The sequence below is a fragment of the Cyrtonyx montezumae genome, unplaced genomic scaffold (assembly GCF_038088225.1).
Source record: "Cyrtonyx montezumae isolate F1298 unplaced genomic scaffold, pur_monq_1.0 scaffold_10, whole genome shotgun sequence".
Lineage (NCBI taxonomy): Eukaryota > Metazoa > Chordata > Aves > Galliformes > Odontophoridae > Cyrtonyx > Cyrtonyx montezumae.
In genome coordinates, this window is record NW_027071826.1 from 20,167,181 (window position 1) to 20,186,337 (window position 19,157).

Below are 19,157 nucleotides of genomic sequence, written 5' to 3' on the forward strand. Positions count from 1 at the left end.
TGACGTAAACCCTTTGTAACAGCCCTCCCAAGATAAGCATACTACTTAGCAGCGTGCCTTTTTCTTAGGGTTTTACTGGTACATTCCAAGCATGATCACTTTGCTGCTTCTGGCATAAACTGTCACCTGAACCCCCAGATAAAAAATATTGCTTTTTCTCTGTCACACTGAGAGAATATATTCTTAGTCTCTCACTCCAGTTACAAACATGTCTGTCACGTTTGAAATGGTAACAGTTAAATGCATGCTTCTGCTGTCAGAAATGCAGCAGTTAAAGCCTAAATAATATCTACAGGATTAAGATCCAAGAAACCTTACAAGAAATCTATATGTAGTTATCTTTCCATATTTCCTCTCTATCCCTGTCACGGACCGTGAAAGAAAGCACCGGCAGCGCTCTGCTATGTGTGCTTATCTCATCATCTCCATTTTCGGGTGTGTGGAGAGAACGGTTTCACCTCAGTGGATTTGTAGCAAAATAATGCACATTCCTCCGTGCAGGAGGAATGAAAAAAGAAGCAGGACTGAGCCCAGAACGGGGGCCGGGGGGAGAGACGGGAAGGTTTTCTGAAAGAGTTTCCTGAATAATCAGGAAATCCAGTGAGACAAACAGAATGTGTGGAGAGCAAGCCAGAATTATCAAATTACCATGACAACCGTAGGCAAGAACCCAGAGAGAATCAGGTAAAGAAATTACAGTAGAATTACAGTTCGCTTCATCTGTATTTATTTATTTATTTTAAAAAGCCCAGGCAGCCAGGAAGAAATATTTCCTTTGGCCTGGCTGGGTTTGGTGCAGAGGCTTTCTGAAATGCAGCCTTGTGTGCAGCCCTGACGTTGCCTTGTACATGTGTGCAGGTCACTTTGATCTAGATTTGCATATGCAGATTGTTTTAGCCAGCGGGATTTGATGTCAGACAGAAAACTCCGAATCATAGATGCCTTAATTTGTTGGAGAACAGGAACTAGCAGAAAATTCAGAGAAGGTGAAGAGTGCGTGTGTGCATGCGCGTACACGTCTGCTGCGTGTTTGTGCTGCTTTGGACACAGTCTCCCCGGTACGTTCTGCAAGTGACTGCTTTCTTTCGCCTCGACTTAACGCATTCACAACCAAAAGCCTCCCAAACAATGTACCCACTAAAAAATAAGTGGAACTGGAATGAAACTGAAGGGTTTTGGCGCTCGTTTGATGGCTTTTACCATCAGCTGGTGAAGCAGATTATCTGTGCAATGTGTGCTGAAAGCGTGTGGGGTGGAGACTCACTTCGGTTTGTTCAGTTGCAGTGTGTCATTTCACATAATGTCATTCATGTATAGAGATAAAAGCATGCAATTTTGAAAGGCAGAGACCCACACTTAGAGAAGGAAGGGGGCGACGCGTTCATCTGCAGGGTTGTTGATTTTTCCCCTTTTTTAAACAAAGCCCTCAAAACCGGTAACATTCTGCTACATAAACAAAATCCCCCAACTGCTCCACTCTTCCTGTTTTGTGCCACTCACTGACTGCTCCTTGGCGCTCTCTGCCTTCTCTGGGAACACAGATGCGTGCCCATCTTGATCTCGTTAGAGGCTGCCCCGGAGCGCGCTGCGTGGCCGCGGCGCAGCAATGCAGTGCTGTGCCCATTGTTCCCGCTGTGATGTCACGCGCAGACTTCGCCCTGCTTAAACAGAATGCAGTTTACTCAACTGCAGCAAGGGGCTTCAGGGAACCCAAATTTATCACTGGGCAGAGACAGAAAGACATAACGTGTAAAAAAGGAGACAGAGGAAAACGGGTATGTATTGTGGCTGAAATATTTGCCACCTCTGTTTTTATCTGCGCTTGTTTAGAGGGAGGTATGCACACTCATTTCGATGCACAATCAGACTGTGCATAGCTCAAGGGTGTGTTTATTTTAATCTTGGGAACTAGAACAAGCCAAGATTCACTCCCAGGATGTGCATTGTCACTAAGCTCTTTTAAACATGCAGTTTTATATCACACTGCTCATTCTTTTTACTCACATTAACCACACATGGAGTCCGCATAATGGATCTAATCCCGCTAGCTGTCCTGTGATGGTAATGAGCACTAAAGGCACCAGGCATGTTATGAGTTCAGTGGTGAATTAATTCATTTCCACGAACATCTGAGAATTGTATGTGGTGATGCCGAGGGGAAGAAAGGGGACAGCCCTTTAATTACGCTGGGAGATCCTGAACTGGAGGGAATTCTGAAGAGACTGAGTGGGGAGAAGGTCTCTCCTCCTCCTCCTCCTCCTCCTCCTCCTCCCTCCCGGGCTTACACATCCCCGAGGGCAGCACTTCCCGCACAGGGGCAGTTGGCAGGTATGCGTTCATCTTGTTCCTAGCACCTTGGAGGAGGCTCACCCCCGTCCTTTCAAAGCAGCACTCCCTGTCCTTCAAGAGTTAACCTTTTCTAGAACATTTATTTCACCATCTCAGGGAAAAAGAAAAAAAAAAAAAAAAGCAAGAAAGAAAAAGGGAGAGAAAAAAAAAAAAAAAAAAAAAGCCCTGCAGAGGCAGAGCTGAGAGGCTGCAGATCACAAGGCCATTCTGATAGCCTCCTGTCCCCATGGCAACAGCAACGGCATTTATCAGTTCCTTATGAGAGCAGGCACAGCAAATCTGCAATGCACAAATGCACATGGCAGCCTTCCAGCCTTTCAAATGAAAGAGCACTTTGAACTGCTGCCAAGTGTGGAAGGAGCAGAGCTGTCAGGACTGCTTAATGCTGGCAGTTTGTACTTGGGAGCCTTTCTGTTCCCAGAATCCTTCAGCTGTGGCAGCCTGCCAGGTACTTAGCGGAAGCTAAAACTAACCCCCAGACCATTCACTGCAGTGCACTCAAAATTTTCCACATGCACTGTGTCACAAGTGCAGACTGTACAATGAAAGCAAACGCCTCCTGCTTGGGATTCTGATTTTATTAATAATCTAGGAAAAAGTGATCGGCGATTAGCTGGCTGACAGCAGTATACAGTATGGCCACTGTGCATAACTGTGTGTGCCTGTGTCAAATGTGTATTTCATCCTTCAAAAACAGAATTAGCTCTGACAACAGATTTGCGTGCAGTACCTGAGTGCTGGGCACAATCAGCGGGAGCGGGAGGAGGAGCGAGCTTATTTACAGTGGGGTATTTTTTAGAGGTTGTCATCAAATGCATAGCAATGAGGCACGGGATAGAAAAAGAAGGTGGTGTTGCTGGCTGGTAAATATTTTCTGCCCTTAGCCTCTGCATTTTGCTGACATTGTGAGAATCTCGGAAACTGGCTGATGAATGTAGCAGAAGTACATGGCTCTTGGTGGGTTTCCTTTCAATGGAGAGTTTGCATGTGAACTTTTTATTGTTTTGCATTACCCAAAGCACAAGGGCTTCTGTTGGCAGAGGAAACAAATTGGCACAGTTCTGCTTTTTTTTTTTTTTTTTTAATCTGCACTGAGATCAAGGGCAAGGGCTTCATTTTCCAGCACTAGTCATAAGCCTTTAGCACAAATAGAATGAAAATTGTCTGTCGCTCAGGCAGTTGGAAGGGGTTCAGGAAAACTATGTCTGGCACTAATTCCAAAGGGAAGGTTTGGTTCAATCCAGCATCATTAATTTCAGTAAACTGTTTTCACCAGTCTATATCCCACCGTTCAAGTGCTGTTTATTATTTTTTACTAAATAAAGCCTTTAGGAGTACAAGGTAATGAAAAATATCTTATAGGACATGTATGTGTGAGTACTCTGACATGTACGTATATGTATGTACAGACACAGTACACGTGGAAGCACGTACATCATTTTAAACTTTTCTTGTTTTTCTTAACAATAGCTTGTTTTTTACCTTACCTTCCCACTGCAAAGCACATTTATAATGCCAAATATAAAACAGTAAAAATAGCCCAGAAGGGAGAGAGACAGAGAAGAAAAACCCCTGGAGCAAAGACAATCTCCACAAATTTGTGAGTTTCACCACAAAACAAGGAAATGCATTGCCTCTTCTCAGCTTGCAGCTATCTTTGGCTGCTGCTTGAAGTCTTGACTTAATTCACCCAGGCAGTAGTGTCTAAAAGTAATATAGCAAGACAGTTAATTTTGGCACTTGGTGTCCCTTAGGAATTTTACCAACAGTCTTTGAAAAGAAAGTAAATGATCTTTTTTTTCCTCCGTTTCCCCCCAAAGCTGATCTTGATATGTCCTAATAACGGAAACTGCCTTCCCCCCCCACCCTTCCCCCCCCTTTCTCACCCTCATCCTGTGTCCATAACATCCTTCTTTCAATAACAATATTAATCAGCATTTACAACGTGGTCTTAGAGAAAAAGTGGTTCAGGTCTCTTCAGATGGAGAGGTTACAGAGGAAAAGTTACAGAGGAAAAGCAGCTCATGCCATGTGAAATAACTGAAGAGTGTGTGCTTTCTTTTCCTTCCTTCCTTCCTCTTTCTCAATTCCTTTTTCCTTTTTTTTTTTCTTTTCCTTTTTACTTTTTTTCCTCCCACTTTCTTGCTTGCTTTCTTCCTTTTCTTTTTCGTTCTCTCTCTCCTCCTCCCCCCCCCCTTTCCTTTTCCTTTTTAATTTGCCTCTCCTCTTCCCACCTCCCCCATTTTTGGAAAACACAGTGAAGTTTTGTTCAGTTCTCAAGTGTTATTAATCACTGGCGGAGGCCAAAAGCAGGGATATTTTTCTTGGCAGAACGTTTTGATAAACAATCTGTGTATGGGGTGAAGGGAGGGGGGCTGTCTTGCTGGTAACTAAGCTAATGTTTGGCAGATTCTTAGCTGTCACGAAAGTGCAAGTGGCTCTCAGTGGGAATAGCTTTAAAAAAATGTACCGATTCAGTTGATTCATTATTGTTGATTGTTTACTACGTCCACAGGATGTAAGATGAAAACAGTCCAGGGATAAAGTAAAAATAACAACAGTGGAGAGGACTCAGTCTCTACGTATCCAAGCATGAAATGCATTACCCAGTGTGGAGTCCCTTGCAGGGTTAGCAGAATTCATTATAGGTGTCTTATTTTGCACTGTAAGATTTGGCAAAGGTTAACATATGGAAATCTGGGCTCGCAGATGGGTTTAAAAAACATAAAGTCATCTGTATGAAAATCCATTTGGGCTGGGTCTCACGCTGTAACTGCTTTCCAGGGCAAAAATGGGACATTTGGGTGGCATGGGGCCACGAAAGTGCCTTGGTGTGGGCAGCGTCAGGGGCTGGCACAGAGCAGGGCAGCTGCGGGTGGTGTGAGCAGCACGGGGAGCAGAAATGTGGAAACGCACCACTAAACCAGGCAGCACTTTGGGCAGTGGCTGTTGGGATACATTTGAGTGCTACAGGCTGGAGAGAAAGAAAAAAACAGGAAGGATGAAAGGAAGGAGGGAGGGAGGAAGGAAGGGAGGAGGGAAGCAATAGGCTCTGTGTATGTCAACAAGGCTTGCTACCTGAAGGATGGTAGGAAAATACAGAATTATAATGAGATGAGAACTGGAATGATAAACAGAAACATGTAATTACACTCCTGTTCTTTGTAACCAGGTGTTTTGACACTTTGTGGCAGCTTCTAGTATAAGACAATGTTGTTCAACTTCGAATTTGACAAAACTCTACAACTTCTTCCTGAAGTGTTTGTGTTTTGATTTGCTGAACACGTTCCCTTTACCTGCAAGCACTGTTCATTGCTAATCTGTACATTGTTTTGAAGCCAGTAATTTGATTGTGACGGATTTTATTTTATTTGCTGTACTGAGGTAAATCCATGTAAATCACACTCTCGGGAGTCCTCTTTCCTTCTGGCCCCTGTACTTTTTCCAGCTATAGCTGCTGCTCTGACCACGGAGGGAAGAGCCCTTTCTGTGGCTGAGTGCCTCTGGCCTGAGCAGCTGCTGCAACTGCCACACCACTCAGTGCCAGAGCTTCACACCACGAGCAGCAAAGAGTTAAGTGCATTCCCAGGCTGGGAGCATTTAGAGCATTCTTTCCCAGACTGCTGAGATCATGGGCTCCTAATTATTGCTGCTTGCAAACGCTGGGGCTGTCCTATATTCCGCATAATTAACATTGGACTGCTGATCAATAATCAGCAATATTCCAGTGCCTAGATCAATAGTGATCCCAGTGCTTTGGTGGCACGAGAGTACAGCCTGGCAGAGCTGGGTCTCAGTCAGGCACATGAGATGTGTCCCTTCTTCCTTCATGGTGCAGTGCACCCTCTACTTCCTATCAGCTGCATTAAGAAAGGTGCTGGCCAGTTTGCACACCTCGTGTTTCTTACCATCGTTCTGATTCCTCCATTCAAATCCAAGGCTCACTTGCTGTTTTGGCGTTACACAGATGTGCGTGTGTGCATGTGTAGTATGGAATACAGTAGGTAACAGGAATAAAGGGGAAAGGATTCTTGGATGGCAGTGTTTATCCTAGCTCTGAAAGGAAGGAGTTAGACATCGCTTCTGACAGTGAGAGCTGTGTTCCTGTCCACAGGGACTGCTGATGGGCTGTGAGCGACAGGCGATGTGCAGGGTCCCAGCACTGCACCCAAAGTGCTGACTCGCGTTTCTGTGCAAAAAGCAATCGTGCAGCAGTTGTTCACGACTGCCGCACGGTCTCTCCTGGTGCTCCCTCCCTTTTATTAAACACATTACTGTCCTTTTTTCCCCCCCTGTACGCTATTTTTTGTTTGCTTGCGTCTTTTTTTCATTCAGCCAGACCGGGCACCTGAATGGCTCCATTGTTCGGGCTTCCTCTTTTCCTCCTCCAAACGCAATTTTAATTCCTGGATTATTTCAGAGCTAAACAAACACCGGCCACGTTCAGCACAAAGCCCGCCAGCCCCACGCTGCTGCCCCTGCCCCAGCGCCTGCGCTGCAGTGTGGAGGGCACCAGGTGAGCAGCACAGCCCGAGCAGGGACAGCGCTGCCATGCGCCACAGCTCTGTGACATTGCCACCGTTCAATCTATTCTCCCCTAACAGATTAGATCGATCGTGACAACTCGTTCCCCGTGAAGGTGCCACGGTGTGCCTTTTATTTGCATTTACATTGCGGCTCTCTTCATCAATCAGCTTTCAGAGATCGCCGCTGCTGCTGGCCATATTGTTGCTGCGCCGACACTTCATCCTGAAGTGCCGCTTGCGTAATGGTACAGTGCGTGCCCGTGACCAAAGTTTAAATCGGGGTTTAATCATTACGGAAAAACAAACATATTTCCACGACCGTGCATCCTGCAAGTAAAAGTAAAGGCAGTTTGCTCGGGTCACAGATGCTAATCTCTGCTCTTTTTCTGTTCGCAAACTATAGAGGGAGTTGACGGCACCTGCAAATGGTTTTCTGAGGCTAGATTATATCTAAGGCGATTATTATTTACACCCCCATAAAGGCAGCTCTCGTGAGCGGGGAGGGCGGGCTGCTCCTCGGAGGTGGGCGCTGCCAAATAAGGGCCCTTTCGCGGGTTCGGGGGAGGCTCCGCGCGGCGGGGCCCCGCTGCTAGCGAGGCCGTGCGAGGCACCAGCGGGCGGCCGGCCCGCAGCTCCGCGCGGCGATGGACGGCCTCGGCTCCGGCAACCTCCGCGGTCTAAGCGGGCCCGGCCTCCTCCCGCAGCTCCGCTCTGCTTCTCGCGCGAAGGTCGGCACGGAAGGATACGGAAGGGGCTGACCTCGCGTGAGCTGCAGCGAGCGGAGTTGACCTGTTCGGTCAGGTGAAGGCACGCGGGCGTGAGAGCCTGGCAGCTGGCCCTGAGCCCCCGCGGCTGGGAGCACGGCCTGCCCGTCTGCGCGCGCCGGGATGCGGGATGCGGGCGCCCAGCTCCCCGCGGATCGCCGCCTTCGAGCTGAGCTCCTCGCGGAACGCTGTCTGCGCCGCCAGCTCGGTGCGTGCGTCGTATTAAGCTTCTCCTTTAAAGCAGCTCCTCTCACGTATCAGATTCGTGTGCCAGCTTCATAGATTATAACCAGACGCATATAAAACGCTTTACACAACTAAAAATGGAAATGAGACGCACTAGCGATACGAAAGGAATTATTTAAAGGAACAACTTTTCGTCATTTGAGTTGTGGAACGTTATTAGCCGGGCACAAGGCAGCTTTGTGCTCGGCGCTCAGGCGCCAGTAAGCGGCCGCTCGCACGCATTCGCGTCCGGGTGTCCGCGCCCGCCCCGCCCGCGGCGCAGCACCGCGCCCCCAGCGCAGCCCTGCGGCGCGGCAGAGGCTCCCGGAGCGCGCTGACGCAGCGGGCGGCGCCGTGCCCCGCGCGAGCGCAGGGCGCGCCCGTGACGCAACGGTGCTCTCGGCACGAGCGGCGCCGCTCCGTGCGACGCCGGCGTCCGCCGTGCTGCTCCGCCCACGGAGCTCGGCGGGGAAGGGCCGGCTCTGTTTGCGTTTCGCTTTCCTCCCGCCAAAGCGGACGTTCCGCTTATTTGCGCGGAGCGGAGCTGTTGCGAGCGCTCTGCCCGGTGGCAGCGTTACCCGGGTGTCAGCGGGCGGTTAAAGGAGTAAACGGGAGAATAAGCCGGGCGTTCCTACGGCGCGCGGGGATCCCTCCTCCTCCCGCGCTCTCGGCGCTCCCTCGTCCACCGCCCCGCCCCGCCCCGCCCCGCCCCTCCCGGCACCGCGGGCACCCGGGTCGGGGACGCGCGGGAGCCCCCCGGCGGGGCGGCCTGGTGCCCGGCAAACGAGAGCGGAGAGAAGGCGCAGCCCGGCGGTGCGGCGGGAAGGGGCGCTTCCCGCCACTGTGCTCCGCGGCCGGGCAGGGCGCCGGGCATGCGTGCCGCGCGCAACAAGTGGACGCGTGACGCGGGCGGAGGAAGGCGGCGGGGGAGCAGGGTGCGGAGCCGGGTCGTGACGCGGGGCCCCGCCCGGGCGCGCCGCCCCGCCCCGCCCCGCGCCGAGCCGGGCAGGGCTGAGCCATGCTGAGCCGAGCCGGGCGCGCGGAGGAGGAGGGGCGGTGCGGGGGGAGCGCGGCGCGGCGCGGAGGAGGGGGCGCGCGGGCACGGCGGCGGCGCGCGGCAGCGCGCTCGGACTGCGAGACAGCGGCGAGGATGTGAGTGAGGAGCAGGCGGCGCCGCTCGCCACGCTGCTGTCGAGCGGCTCGGGGAAGTCGCGGCGCTCCGCCAGGGTGCACGTCGTCTGCGGGACGGATCGGATCGGTTCGGCTCGGATCAGCACGTAGGGAACGGAGCGCGAGCTCGGCAGGCAGCCGCGGCGGGTGGAAGGTGACCCCCCCCTCACACACACACCTCCCCTCCTTCCTCGTCTTCCTCCGAGCACCTCCGCCTCCTCCCGGAGGAGGAGCAGCGGCGGAGAGGCAGAGAGCGCCGGGAAACAGACGCGGCGAGAAGGCGACCCCCGCCCAGCCCCCCGCGGCAGCGGCAGACGCCGTTCCCCTCCCCGCCGGGGCAGCAGCGCCGGGAGCGGGCGGCGGCGGCCGTCCCCGGCTAGGAGCGGGCGAGCCCCGGCCGCGAGCGGCGCTCGGAGCAGATACGGACGCTCCTTCCAGCTCCGGCCCTCGGGGGAAGAGCGAAGCGGCCCCGACAGCGGCGGCGGCGGCGGCGGCTCCCCGGCCAGCGGCACCATGTCCGCCGCGCAGGTGTCGTCGTCACGGCGGCAGTCGTGCTACCTGTGCGACCTGCCCCGCATGCCCTGGGCCATGATCTGGGACTTCACGGAGCCCGTCTGCCGCGGCTGCGTCAACTACGAGGGCGCCGACCGCATCGAGTTCGTCATAGAGACGGCGCGGCAGCTGAAGCGGGCGCACGGCTGCTTCCAGGACGGCCGCTCCCCGGGCCCCCCGCCGCCCGTCGGCGTCAAGGCGGTGTCGCTCTCGGCCAAGGAGGCGGCCGCGGCGGCGGCGGCGGCCCAGCAGCAGCTCAACCATGTGGACGCATCCTCCAAGGCGGCCTCGGGGCTCGCCCAGTCCGGCCTGGAGCGCTACGGGCTGAGCGCGGCGGCGGCCGAGCAGCGCGGCCGCTTCGAGTACCCGCCGCCTCCGGGCAGCCTGGGCGGCGGCCACGGCGCCCGCCTGCCCAACGGGCTCGGGGGGCCCAACGGCTTCCCCAAGGCGCCCGAGGACGGCCCGCCGGAGCTCAACCGCCAGAGCCCCAACTCTTCGTCGTCGTCCTCCTCCTCGCGCCGAGGCGCACACGGCGGGCTGGTGTCCGGCCTGCCTCCGGGGGCGGCGGGCGCTCAGCTCAACGTGCCCCCCAACCTGCTGCCGCAGACCCTGCTCAACGGACCCGCCGCCTCCGGCGTGGCGCTGCCTCCGCCGCACGGGGGCCTGAGCGGCCGCGGCGGCGGCGGCCCCCCGGCGCCCTCCGCCTCCTCCCAGGGGGGTGCGTGCGGTGGCGGCGGCGGCGCCGGGGGAGGCGGCGGCTCGGCCCCGGAGGGCTGCGGCAAGCGGCCGGGCTCGGTGTCCAGCAGCGACCAGGAGCGCGAGCTGAAAGAGAAGCAGCGCAACGCCGAGGCGCTGGCTGAGCTGAGCGAGAGCCTGCGGAACCGGGCCGAGGAGTGGGCCAGTAAGCCCAAGATTGTGCGGGACACGCTGCTGACGCTGGCCGGCTGCACGCCCTACGAGGTGCGCTTCAAGAAGGATCACGCCCTGCTTGGCCGCGTCTTCGCCTTTGACGCCGTCTCCAAGCCGGGCATGGACTATGAGCTCAAGCTCTTCATCGAGTATCCCAGTGGATCTGGCACGGTCTTCTCCAGTGCCTCCGGCGTGGCCAAACAGATGTACCAGGACTGCATGAAGGACTTCGGCCGCGGACTCTCCTCGGGTTTCAAGTACCTGGAGTACGAGAAGAAGCACGGCTCTGGCGACTGGCGGTTGCTGGGGGATCTGCTGCCCGAGTCTGTGCGCTTTTTCAAGGAGCTGGTAGGCGCTGACATGCTGCCGCAGCCCTACCTGGACGCCAGCTGCCCCATGCTGCCCACAGCACTGGTGAGCCTCCCACGGCCGGGGGCCGGCGCTGGCGGGACGCAGGGTGCGGCCGCAGCCTCCCGGGGCCCGGGCGGCGGTGGTGGCAGCGGCAGTGGGGCCATGCGCAAGAGGAAGGCATCCCCTGAGCCTTCGGACTCGGCCGAAGGGGCCCTGAAGCTGAGCGATGAACAGCAGCGGCAGCAGTGGATGGCCAGTCAGAGCGAAGCGCTCAAGCTCACCATGTCGGCTGGGGGCTTCGGGGCAGTGCACGGTGGGGGCCCCCCACCGCCGCCACCACCGCCCCTTGGGCCCCACTCCAACCGGACCACGCCGCCCGAGTCCGCCCCCCAGAACGGACAGTCCCCCATGGCTGCGCTCATGTCGGTGGCTGACACGCTGGGTAATGCCCACTCGCCCAAGGACGGCAGCTCGGTGCACTCCACCACCTCTACCCGCAGAAACAGCAGCAGCCCCGTGTCACCGGCCTCCGTGCCAGGCCAGCGCCGCCTGGCCTCCCGCAATGGGGACATGAACCTGCAAGTGGCCCCTCCTCCCCCCAGCGCCCACCCCGCCATGGACCAAGTGCACCCCCAAAACATTCCGGACTCCCCCATGGCCAACAGCGGGCCCCTGTGCTGCACCATTTGCCACGAACGCTTGGAGGACACCCACTTTGTTCAGTGCCCCTCGGTGCCCAGCCACAAGTTCTGCTTCCCCTGTTCCAGAGAGAGCATCAAAGCCCAGGGGGCAACCGGCGAGGTCTACTGCCCCAGCGGAGAGAAATGCCCCCTCGTAGGTTCCAATGTGCCTTGGGCGTTTATGCAGGGCGAGATCGCTACCATCCTAGCTGGGGACGTTAAAGTGAAAAAGGAGAGAGACCCTTGAGTAGGAAATCCGATCCCTTCAGGCTCCTGAAGATGTAGAATTGTGAATATAACGAACTGCAAAAGTTAGTCTTATGTATAGACATTATTTTCGTCGTATGTTTCTATATTTTGAAACAAAGGTATGTACTCTTCTTCATTTGAAGGATAGAGCTGGTTTTTGTTAAACAGAATATAATATTGTTTGGTTACTACATAATACCTGTTCTCATTTCTTTGGCAGTGTGTTGGCTAGGTACCAAGTTAATAGCCCTTAGCGATTACCTGCTGCTGGTGTGTATTTTTGTAAATGTATGCACTTCTCTGACAGAAAGAAGAAAAAAATTTTTTTTTTTTTTGCCAAGGCCAGTGTTGATGCCTAAAAAATTGCTACGAAAAATGGTGACAGCTTCTGTTTTATGAGCCCTGAGTGTTAAGTCCTTCACTTTATTTTTTGTTTTTGTTTTTTGTTTGCAAACGGTGGGGTGGCTCTGGGGGGAGGGTTTTTTTGTTGCAAGTTTGTAAGGAAAATGTTTCAGTTTTGTTTCTATTGATCTGAACGTTTTTAATCTTCATGTGTTTTTCGTTTTTGCTTTTATTGATGCACGGATGCTTTTGAACAGTAGAGCAAAATGCTGTACATGAAAACATGCTCTGTTTGTCCTTTATACATTTCTGTAGTTAACAGAACACTGTAATGTGCCTTGGAGCTTAGTAAATTGTAATAAATTCAATTGATATTAATACTCCTCGAGTAGCAAGTGGTGTTCTTTGCAGAGCTCAGGCAGTGTGCACGTACCGTGTGTGCCCATTTAAAAAAGTCTCTATGATGGGAGAGCTGCAGGTCGCCACACTAATTGTGCTACTGTTCGCACACTTTCACATACACGTCGTGAGATGATGATGATGATGTTGATGTTGATGGCGTTATCGAATTCATCTAAATCTTGGCATTGCGCCTATTTACATTTCACCTTTAATGTTGCAGGAACAGTTGCTGACTAAGCATTTTCTGTTTACTGTTTCTGCATCTCATTTCCTCCTCCCTGCTCCCCCCGCCCCCAGCTCTCCAGCTGCAAGCCTTGTTTGCAGTACAGGATGCGTCCATTGCCCATGCAATTTAGGAAGGCGTCAGACTTGAGAGGAAGCTTTCTTTCACAAAAAAAGCGGCATCACGTGGTCGTTACTTCTGGCTGTTTTTAGAAGTCATCGCAGTTTGGCGGTAGCTGTGGGCTCTCAGTGGGGCAGGGCTGTGGCATGGCACCAAACGGGCAGTGGGTGGCTCCTGCAGCTGGTGCTGCAGCGGGGGGCTGCCACCCCCCTGGGCAATGGCTTTTGCTAATGGAATTGGTGACAGTGAGCTGTGCTGTGTTGTGTTTTCAGGTGAGGAAGCTTCCCTTAAAGTGCTGCATTGAACTGCTTTCCTTCTGGTAGGGATCACATGCAATTCTTGTATAATTAACTATTTTATGTGACATTGGCATTTTATGGAGACTGCAATACGTGCTAGGTGATCAACAGGCAAAGTAAATACACAGGCCTGCACACGAGCTAGAAAACGCAAACAAACCTAATGTGAACTTTGTCCTTTCCAGCGAGGCAAGTGGAGGAAAAAGCTGAACCAAAAGCTGATCAGCCCTGCAGAAACCCTTTGCAGTTTGACCAGTAGAGCACAGAGACCTTCCAATTGTAATAGTGTCAGAGGTGATGAGCTCTGAGTTTTATCAAATGTTAAGGATTCCTCTTCCTATGAAACAAAACAAAACAAACAAACAAACAAAAAAACAATTACGTGCAGAGATTGTTTTCAAATGTCCGGATGGCATTTGGTATCCAATTGCTCTTGATAGGAAGTATGTTCCTGGTGGAAAGCCTGACTAATGACAGAAGCCTTGAGAGACGCTGTGCTTAGGGAGCATGCACACAGATCTTTGCTCTCTCCTGTGGATATGTACTCCTGCTATTTTGTATATGAGGTGTTATGTCTTGAGATTCCTTCTTTCGCATCAGGGTATTTGTGACTTCAGGCAGTAACTGTATACATATATATATGATTATTTTTCTGCAGCTTGATACACTGATGCTTCTAAATCTCGAAACCTGAATGGCTTGAGTTAATCACTGGCTGCAGCTGGCACATTTTTAGAGTATGGAATTGTACTGATTTTATTTTGAATTATTTTACAACTTGCAGCTTTCACACGGCAGTTTATGTCCAAATCAAGAAATAGGGGAATTAAAATTGTGGATTAATTACTGACAGAGAAAAGAATCATGCACAGGGATGAAGCTGAAGTTAACTGGGAGAGAAGTAATATTCATGCATGAATTGCAGCTGCCAGTAAAAAGCTCCAGCTATCTGACACCTCGCTGTGTCCCAGAAGTACAGATCCCCAGATTTATAGAGAGACGCTCTTGTGATCTTGAAGTCAATCACTGGTAGTTAGGGTTGTGAAGAGCTTCATTCGGTGGATTTCTCTAACTGAAGAGCATCCTTGGAAAGCTTTTATCAGTCAAAATTTTTGAAATGTAAGACCATTTACAAGACCCAGGTAAGGGGCAGCAGACAGAGGTGGAAAATAAGCTTGAAGTGAATTGTAATACTGCAGTTAATTAAAGTTAACGATAGCTCCAGGCATTTGTTGTATGGAGGGTTTTTTGGAACCATGTGACCTTTTCCTTCACTCTGGCTCATTAAGCAGCCAGTCGTGGCATATTAGCCAGCGTTTCTTTGAACCCCGTCCACAGGTTTTTCACTTTCTGAAGATGCCCACAGCTGACAAACAGGCTGTAGCCATTTTTTGACGAGGGGAAAGGGGAGCTGCGGCATGGGGCCCGCGAGCAGTGCTTCAGCAGATGTCTGAGGTCTGAGTTTCACAGCAGTGCTTCCACCCCACCCCCGCCTTATTTTGCAGTTATTTAAGGTAAAGCTAAATGTTTGCTCGAATTCATCATGTATAAAATTTATTTGTCCAGGTGGTCATTTGTTGTGCTCTCATTCCTTCTCGCAATGGGAAGTATTTAAATGCTTTATTTTCACAAGGTGTTTTTTTTTTCCAGTGAGATTATTCTTGACATTACTTTTAATAGCCTCGTAGCCTTATTTTCTAAGAAATGGGCTAGAACACGTGTGTCACTGAATGTTTGTTTTGTAAGTGTTGGCAGCTCTGTGCGAGTTGGAGATAGAAGTGTTTGTGCAGCGAGGAGATGTTATGTCCTTACGGGGGAAATACTACACAGCTCCATCAGGAGCGTCCTTCACTACAAACCCTGTTATTTTTGCTGTTTGCTTAGCAGTGTTGTGCATCTAAGCATTGCTCTTCCTCTCCCCTCCTTCAGCATTTGAGCTCTGAACTGGTCAGGACTGACGTTGTTTTGAAACGGCAGTCTTTTCAAACAGGCTGGCTGCCAGCACAGCTTTGCAGTAGTCCTTGGAAAAAGGGCTGTCTTTGCTTCTTTATGTGTCTTGTGAACCGAGTTTTTCTTCCCCTCAAGGGAATGGGCTTTGTTTCCTCCTAGCTCTCAGGTTCCCAGCTTACTATGCAGTAGTTGCTTTGCAGCTTCCCTCTCCTCTGCTTCTTGCCATTTTCTTTTTTCTTTTTTTTTTTTTTTGTGGTATGCAGCCATTCTCCATTCATAGCAGGATGGCTTGTGTTGTGCATTAGCAGCCTCTTTCTCTGCCAAAGTGACACATCCTGTAGATTTGTAGCAGAGTACTGAACTGTCACACTGTAATGCTGACTCTTGTAGGGCTATTCTTGAAGCAGAACAGCTTCCCCCTTGGCATTCAGCCACCAGAATCCATTACAGCATGCGTTTTCTACCCAAAACACAGTTCTGTACCTACATAGCTGTTCTTACACCCATACCCTTGAAGATGCAGAGGGCATGTTTATACCTTCTTGTGTGGAAGGAGACACAGCATGAAACTGCTGTGTTTATTTTCAATAGTGTCTGCAAAGCGTGTACTGAGCTTTTGTTGTTTCGGTTCCTGCTTTAAAACCTGCAATACAGACTGGGAACAGCGAGGCTTTACTGAGGGCTGACACGGGAGGAGCAGCAGACGGGTGCGTGCCTTTAAAGAAGGATTAGGTGCTTGAGGAGGCTGCTGCGTGGCTGCTCGGGGGCCAGCCTGCCTGGGGACTGTGCCGGGCTCACTCTGCTCCCACAAACCACTCCCTGACTCTGCACCGCGTCCAGTTCCTGCCAGCAAACCCACTGTCTGTCAGCCATTCAGGGAATTGCGGAGGGAGAAGCAGAAGGGAGCTGGCAGCCACGTGGATGGAGGGAGGACGCTGGTCACGGCCCGCTGGCCAGCACGGTCCCCAACCGGTCAGACGTGCAGGGCCACTCGGGGCCGGGGGATTCATCCCCACTGCTGTGCCGGGCTGCGTCTTGCTGGCGGTGGTGGGGGCTGCTGGTAAGGCTGCCCAAAACACAGGGCCCCCCAGCACACAGCCGTGCACACAGCTGGCCGGGATTGCGTTTCCCTGCTGCTGAGCACACAGCCTTCCCATGCACCCTTGTAGGGTTATTTGGAGGAGGTGGGAGCAGGGGTGGAGGTGAGGAAGGTCAAGCTTCTTAGGTTTCAGCTGATTTGGCATCTGCTCAGGGCTCTTCCCCCTGGAGCCCGGCATAGCCATTATGTGCTCGCTGCTGCTTTTGTGACCCTTTGCAGAGAAATCTCAAAGATGCAAGCTGCTGCCGGTCGTGAAAAGCAACATAGTGTCTGGAAACAACCCCTTCCCACACCCGCTGACAACGTGGGCTCTCCCCCACGAAGAGCCATAACGGGGCCGGCAGAGCTCTCGCTCAGGCCGGCACTGCTCCCTCGGCAAGCACTGGCCGAGCGCTGCCCTGTGCCTCCTCTATTCGGGAGGGCTCTTGCCAGCGCGGAGGCCTCCCACCTCGCTCCACGCCCTGCGAGCAAGGGCTGGGGCTGGCAGCGTGACCGCAGCGCCGGCTGGAGCCGAACCCGGCTGTGCGGGGCCGGGAAGCGTGTGAGCGGCGATCCCCGCCCGGCCGCCTGCCTCCGCAACGGGGCTGGGAACGGGGACACGAAACATGTCTGTGCAGCTTCAAGGAGCCGAGCAGAATTCCCCGCTGTCATCATCCTCCTCCCCTCCCTCCCTGCGGGCTGCCAGCAGGGAGGGCTGATCGCAGACCCGCTATTGTTCAAGTAACCTACAAATGGATTTGCATGGAGGCAGGTTGGGAGGGGCGGAGGGGTGGGATTTATTAGCAGCAGCTAAATTCGTGGGGATTACTATTAGGCCGAGAGCTTCTCAATGAGCGTGATCCCTGGGTGAGCGGTACGGTGACGGGAGGCACTGGAAAGCTCCTTTTCTGCAGATGGGCAAAGGGGCATCCGGTGGGAGCCGGGGGAGGCGAGCAGGGCACAGCTGGCCGCGGGCGCTTCGCCTCGGCACAGGCTGTAGCCTCCATTCCGAGCACGCAGCTCCTGGCAGCGCCGCTCATACCAAAGCCTTGACTCAGGGTTATCTGCATGCTGGGTAATGAGCAGCGTCACCAGAGGAATGTGCAGAGAAAGCAGCCATGCTGCTGCAAGCCTCCGCTCGCTCCTCGGGCGATCTGCCGATTTAGTAGCCTGCCTCTGCGTGACCGGCTGGAGGTGGGGGCTTCGCTCTAGGGGGAGGACCTGAGTCTACTTTGAAACCAGAACAGAGTTTTGCCCTTCCACGAGTAAGTGCTTTGTACGCAAGGCCAGACAGGACTTTGCTAACCTTAATTGAGGACTGCGCCAAGTAAAGGGCGAAGTCACTCCTCCAGTCGCTGGGTGAGTTTATCCATGTTCCAGATGGGCAGGCTGCAGCGCTCAGCCAACTCACACAGCAGGCGCCTATCAGAGGGAGACCTTGCCTGTGCTTGACTGCTGCTCTCCCTTCCTCTGAGTTAAAAGCAAGTTGTAATAATGACCACGTATGGCTGAACTCAAAAGTGCTTGCACCACGCAGGCGTTTGGGAACAACAGCTTCCAGAGCCAGGCTGTAGCCTGTGTCCTTCACTGATAGCTCTTAAGGCCGTGGGCTGTTGCTGTTCTTGCTGATGCAACACAGCGAGGGCTGGGGTGAAGGAGAGTGCATACCTGTGTGTCAGAGGTAGGAGCTCCCCTTTGGCGATGATGAAAAGCACAGCAAATTCAAATCAAAGATGAGAGGGGGTTGTTTGGAATTGCTGTATTCCAGACATATCTGAGGCAATCTCACTCTTTGCTGCGCATATCGCGGTAGCAAAAGCAAAGATCACAGCGTAGCCCAGGTTTTCATTTGAACATGTCCAGGCTGGCACACAGTTGAGGTAAGGACAATGTGCTTTTGTAGATTTGATTTGTGTCAGAGCTAGGGGCAGAACCAGGGAGGGGGTGAGAAGCCTGAATATCTGGTCTGCTGCTGAAAAGTACAGGCCTCTGAATAAAATGGTGCAGCACATTTGAGTTTGCTGGATGTGCTAGACATTTTCTCCTAGAACTCCCTTCTCCAGCATCTGTAATTTATTCCTGGAAGAGGAAAAAAAAAAAGAAGGCATAAAATATCCAGGATTAAAGCAACTGAAAAAGTTCTCACCTCACTGCAGGAGTAAATTTTTGAATATTTTCTATAACTTGCTCAGCGTTGTTGATGTGTTTTGACTCTGCTACATGCAAAGATAATTCCTCCACAAAGAACTCAGACTGCACTGATAAGAAGGGCCAGTTGGTGCATCTATTTTATCCCACCTCCTTCAGTGAAAGATGATTCCTTGTATCTTATCGGAAGGAAGCAGCCTTTCAAAAGCTGTACCTTGGTTAAGTATACATCCTCCATTTTGGCAAACATTTGTTGTGGTTTTGAGAGGTTGTTCTCCCCTCCTCCTCCTGCTTGCTTTCAGCTCTTCTCCAGCTCATCCAAACACGCTCTCTCAGCTGTGCTCATTGCGTCACTTGTGCTGGAAGGGAGGCAGTAAGAGGTGGAACTGTCAGGATGGCTTCAGCTGGGGATCCATGAACAGAGTCACGCTGTGCTAACATGGACCTGCGACCTGTGATAGATTCACGAGTCAGCATCCTTGATAGGTGCCTAGTGGTTTGTGGGACAGTTAAGTATCAGGAAACAGTGCAGAAATTCTCATGCTTTTGTGCCCGTTTTTCCTCATGCTAGAAGAGACAACAGCATTTCTTGAGAACTGCACTGCTCACGCTTAACACAAAGAGCAGCTCCTTTTGGCTTTTTTGCATGATTACTTGCAGCTCTCTGCCTAGATCTTCCTTGTTCTGTTGATATGATTTTCACAGCAGTGCGTTGTGCATATTTTGCAAGTTCCAGCTTGAAACTTCCTCCTAGCAGAGGGCTGTGTCATTTAAAGAAACCCCACCCTGCTCTCCCTTGAAGATGTGCAATCCCAGGCTA

The 19,157-nt window shown here is 52.5% G+C and overlaps 1 protein-coding gene across 1 annotated transcript; it reads left to right on the forward strand.

Annotated features, from left to right (window-relative positions):
• Positions 1-8,316: 8,316 nt before the first annotated feature.
• On the forward strand, positions 8,317-12,500 carry IRF2BPL (interferon regulatory factor 2 binding protein like). The gene has a single exon (XM_065751841.1). The coding sequence runs from the start codon at positions 9,548-9,550 to the stop codon at positions 11,771-11,773; it is 2,226 nt and encodes a 741-aa protein (XP_065607913.1). The 5' UTR covers positions 8,317-9,547; the 3' UTR covers positions 11,774-12,500.
• Positions 12,501-19,157: the final 6,657 nt, after the last annotated feature.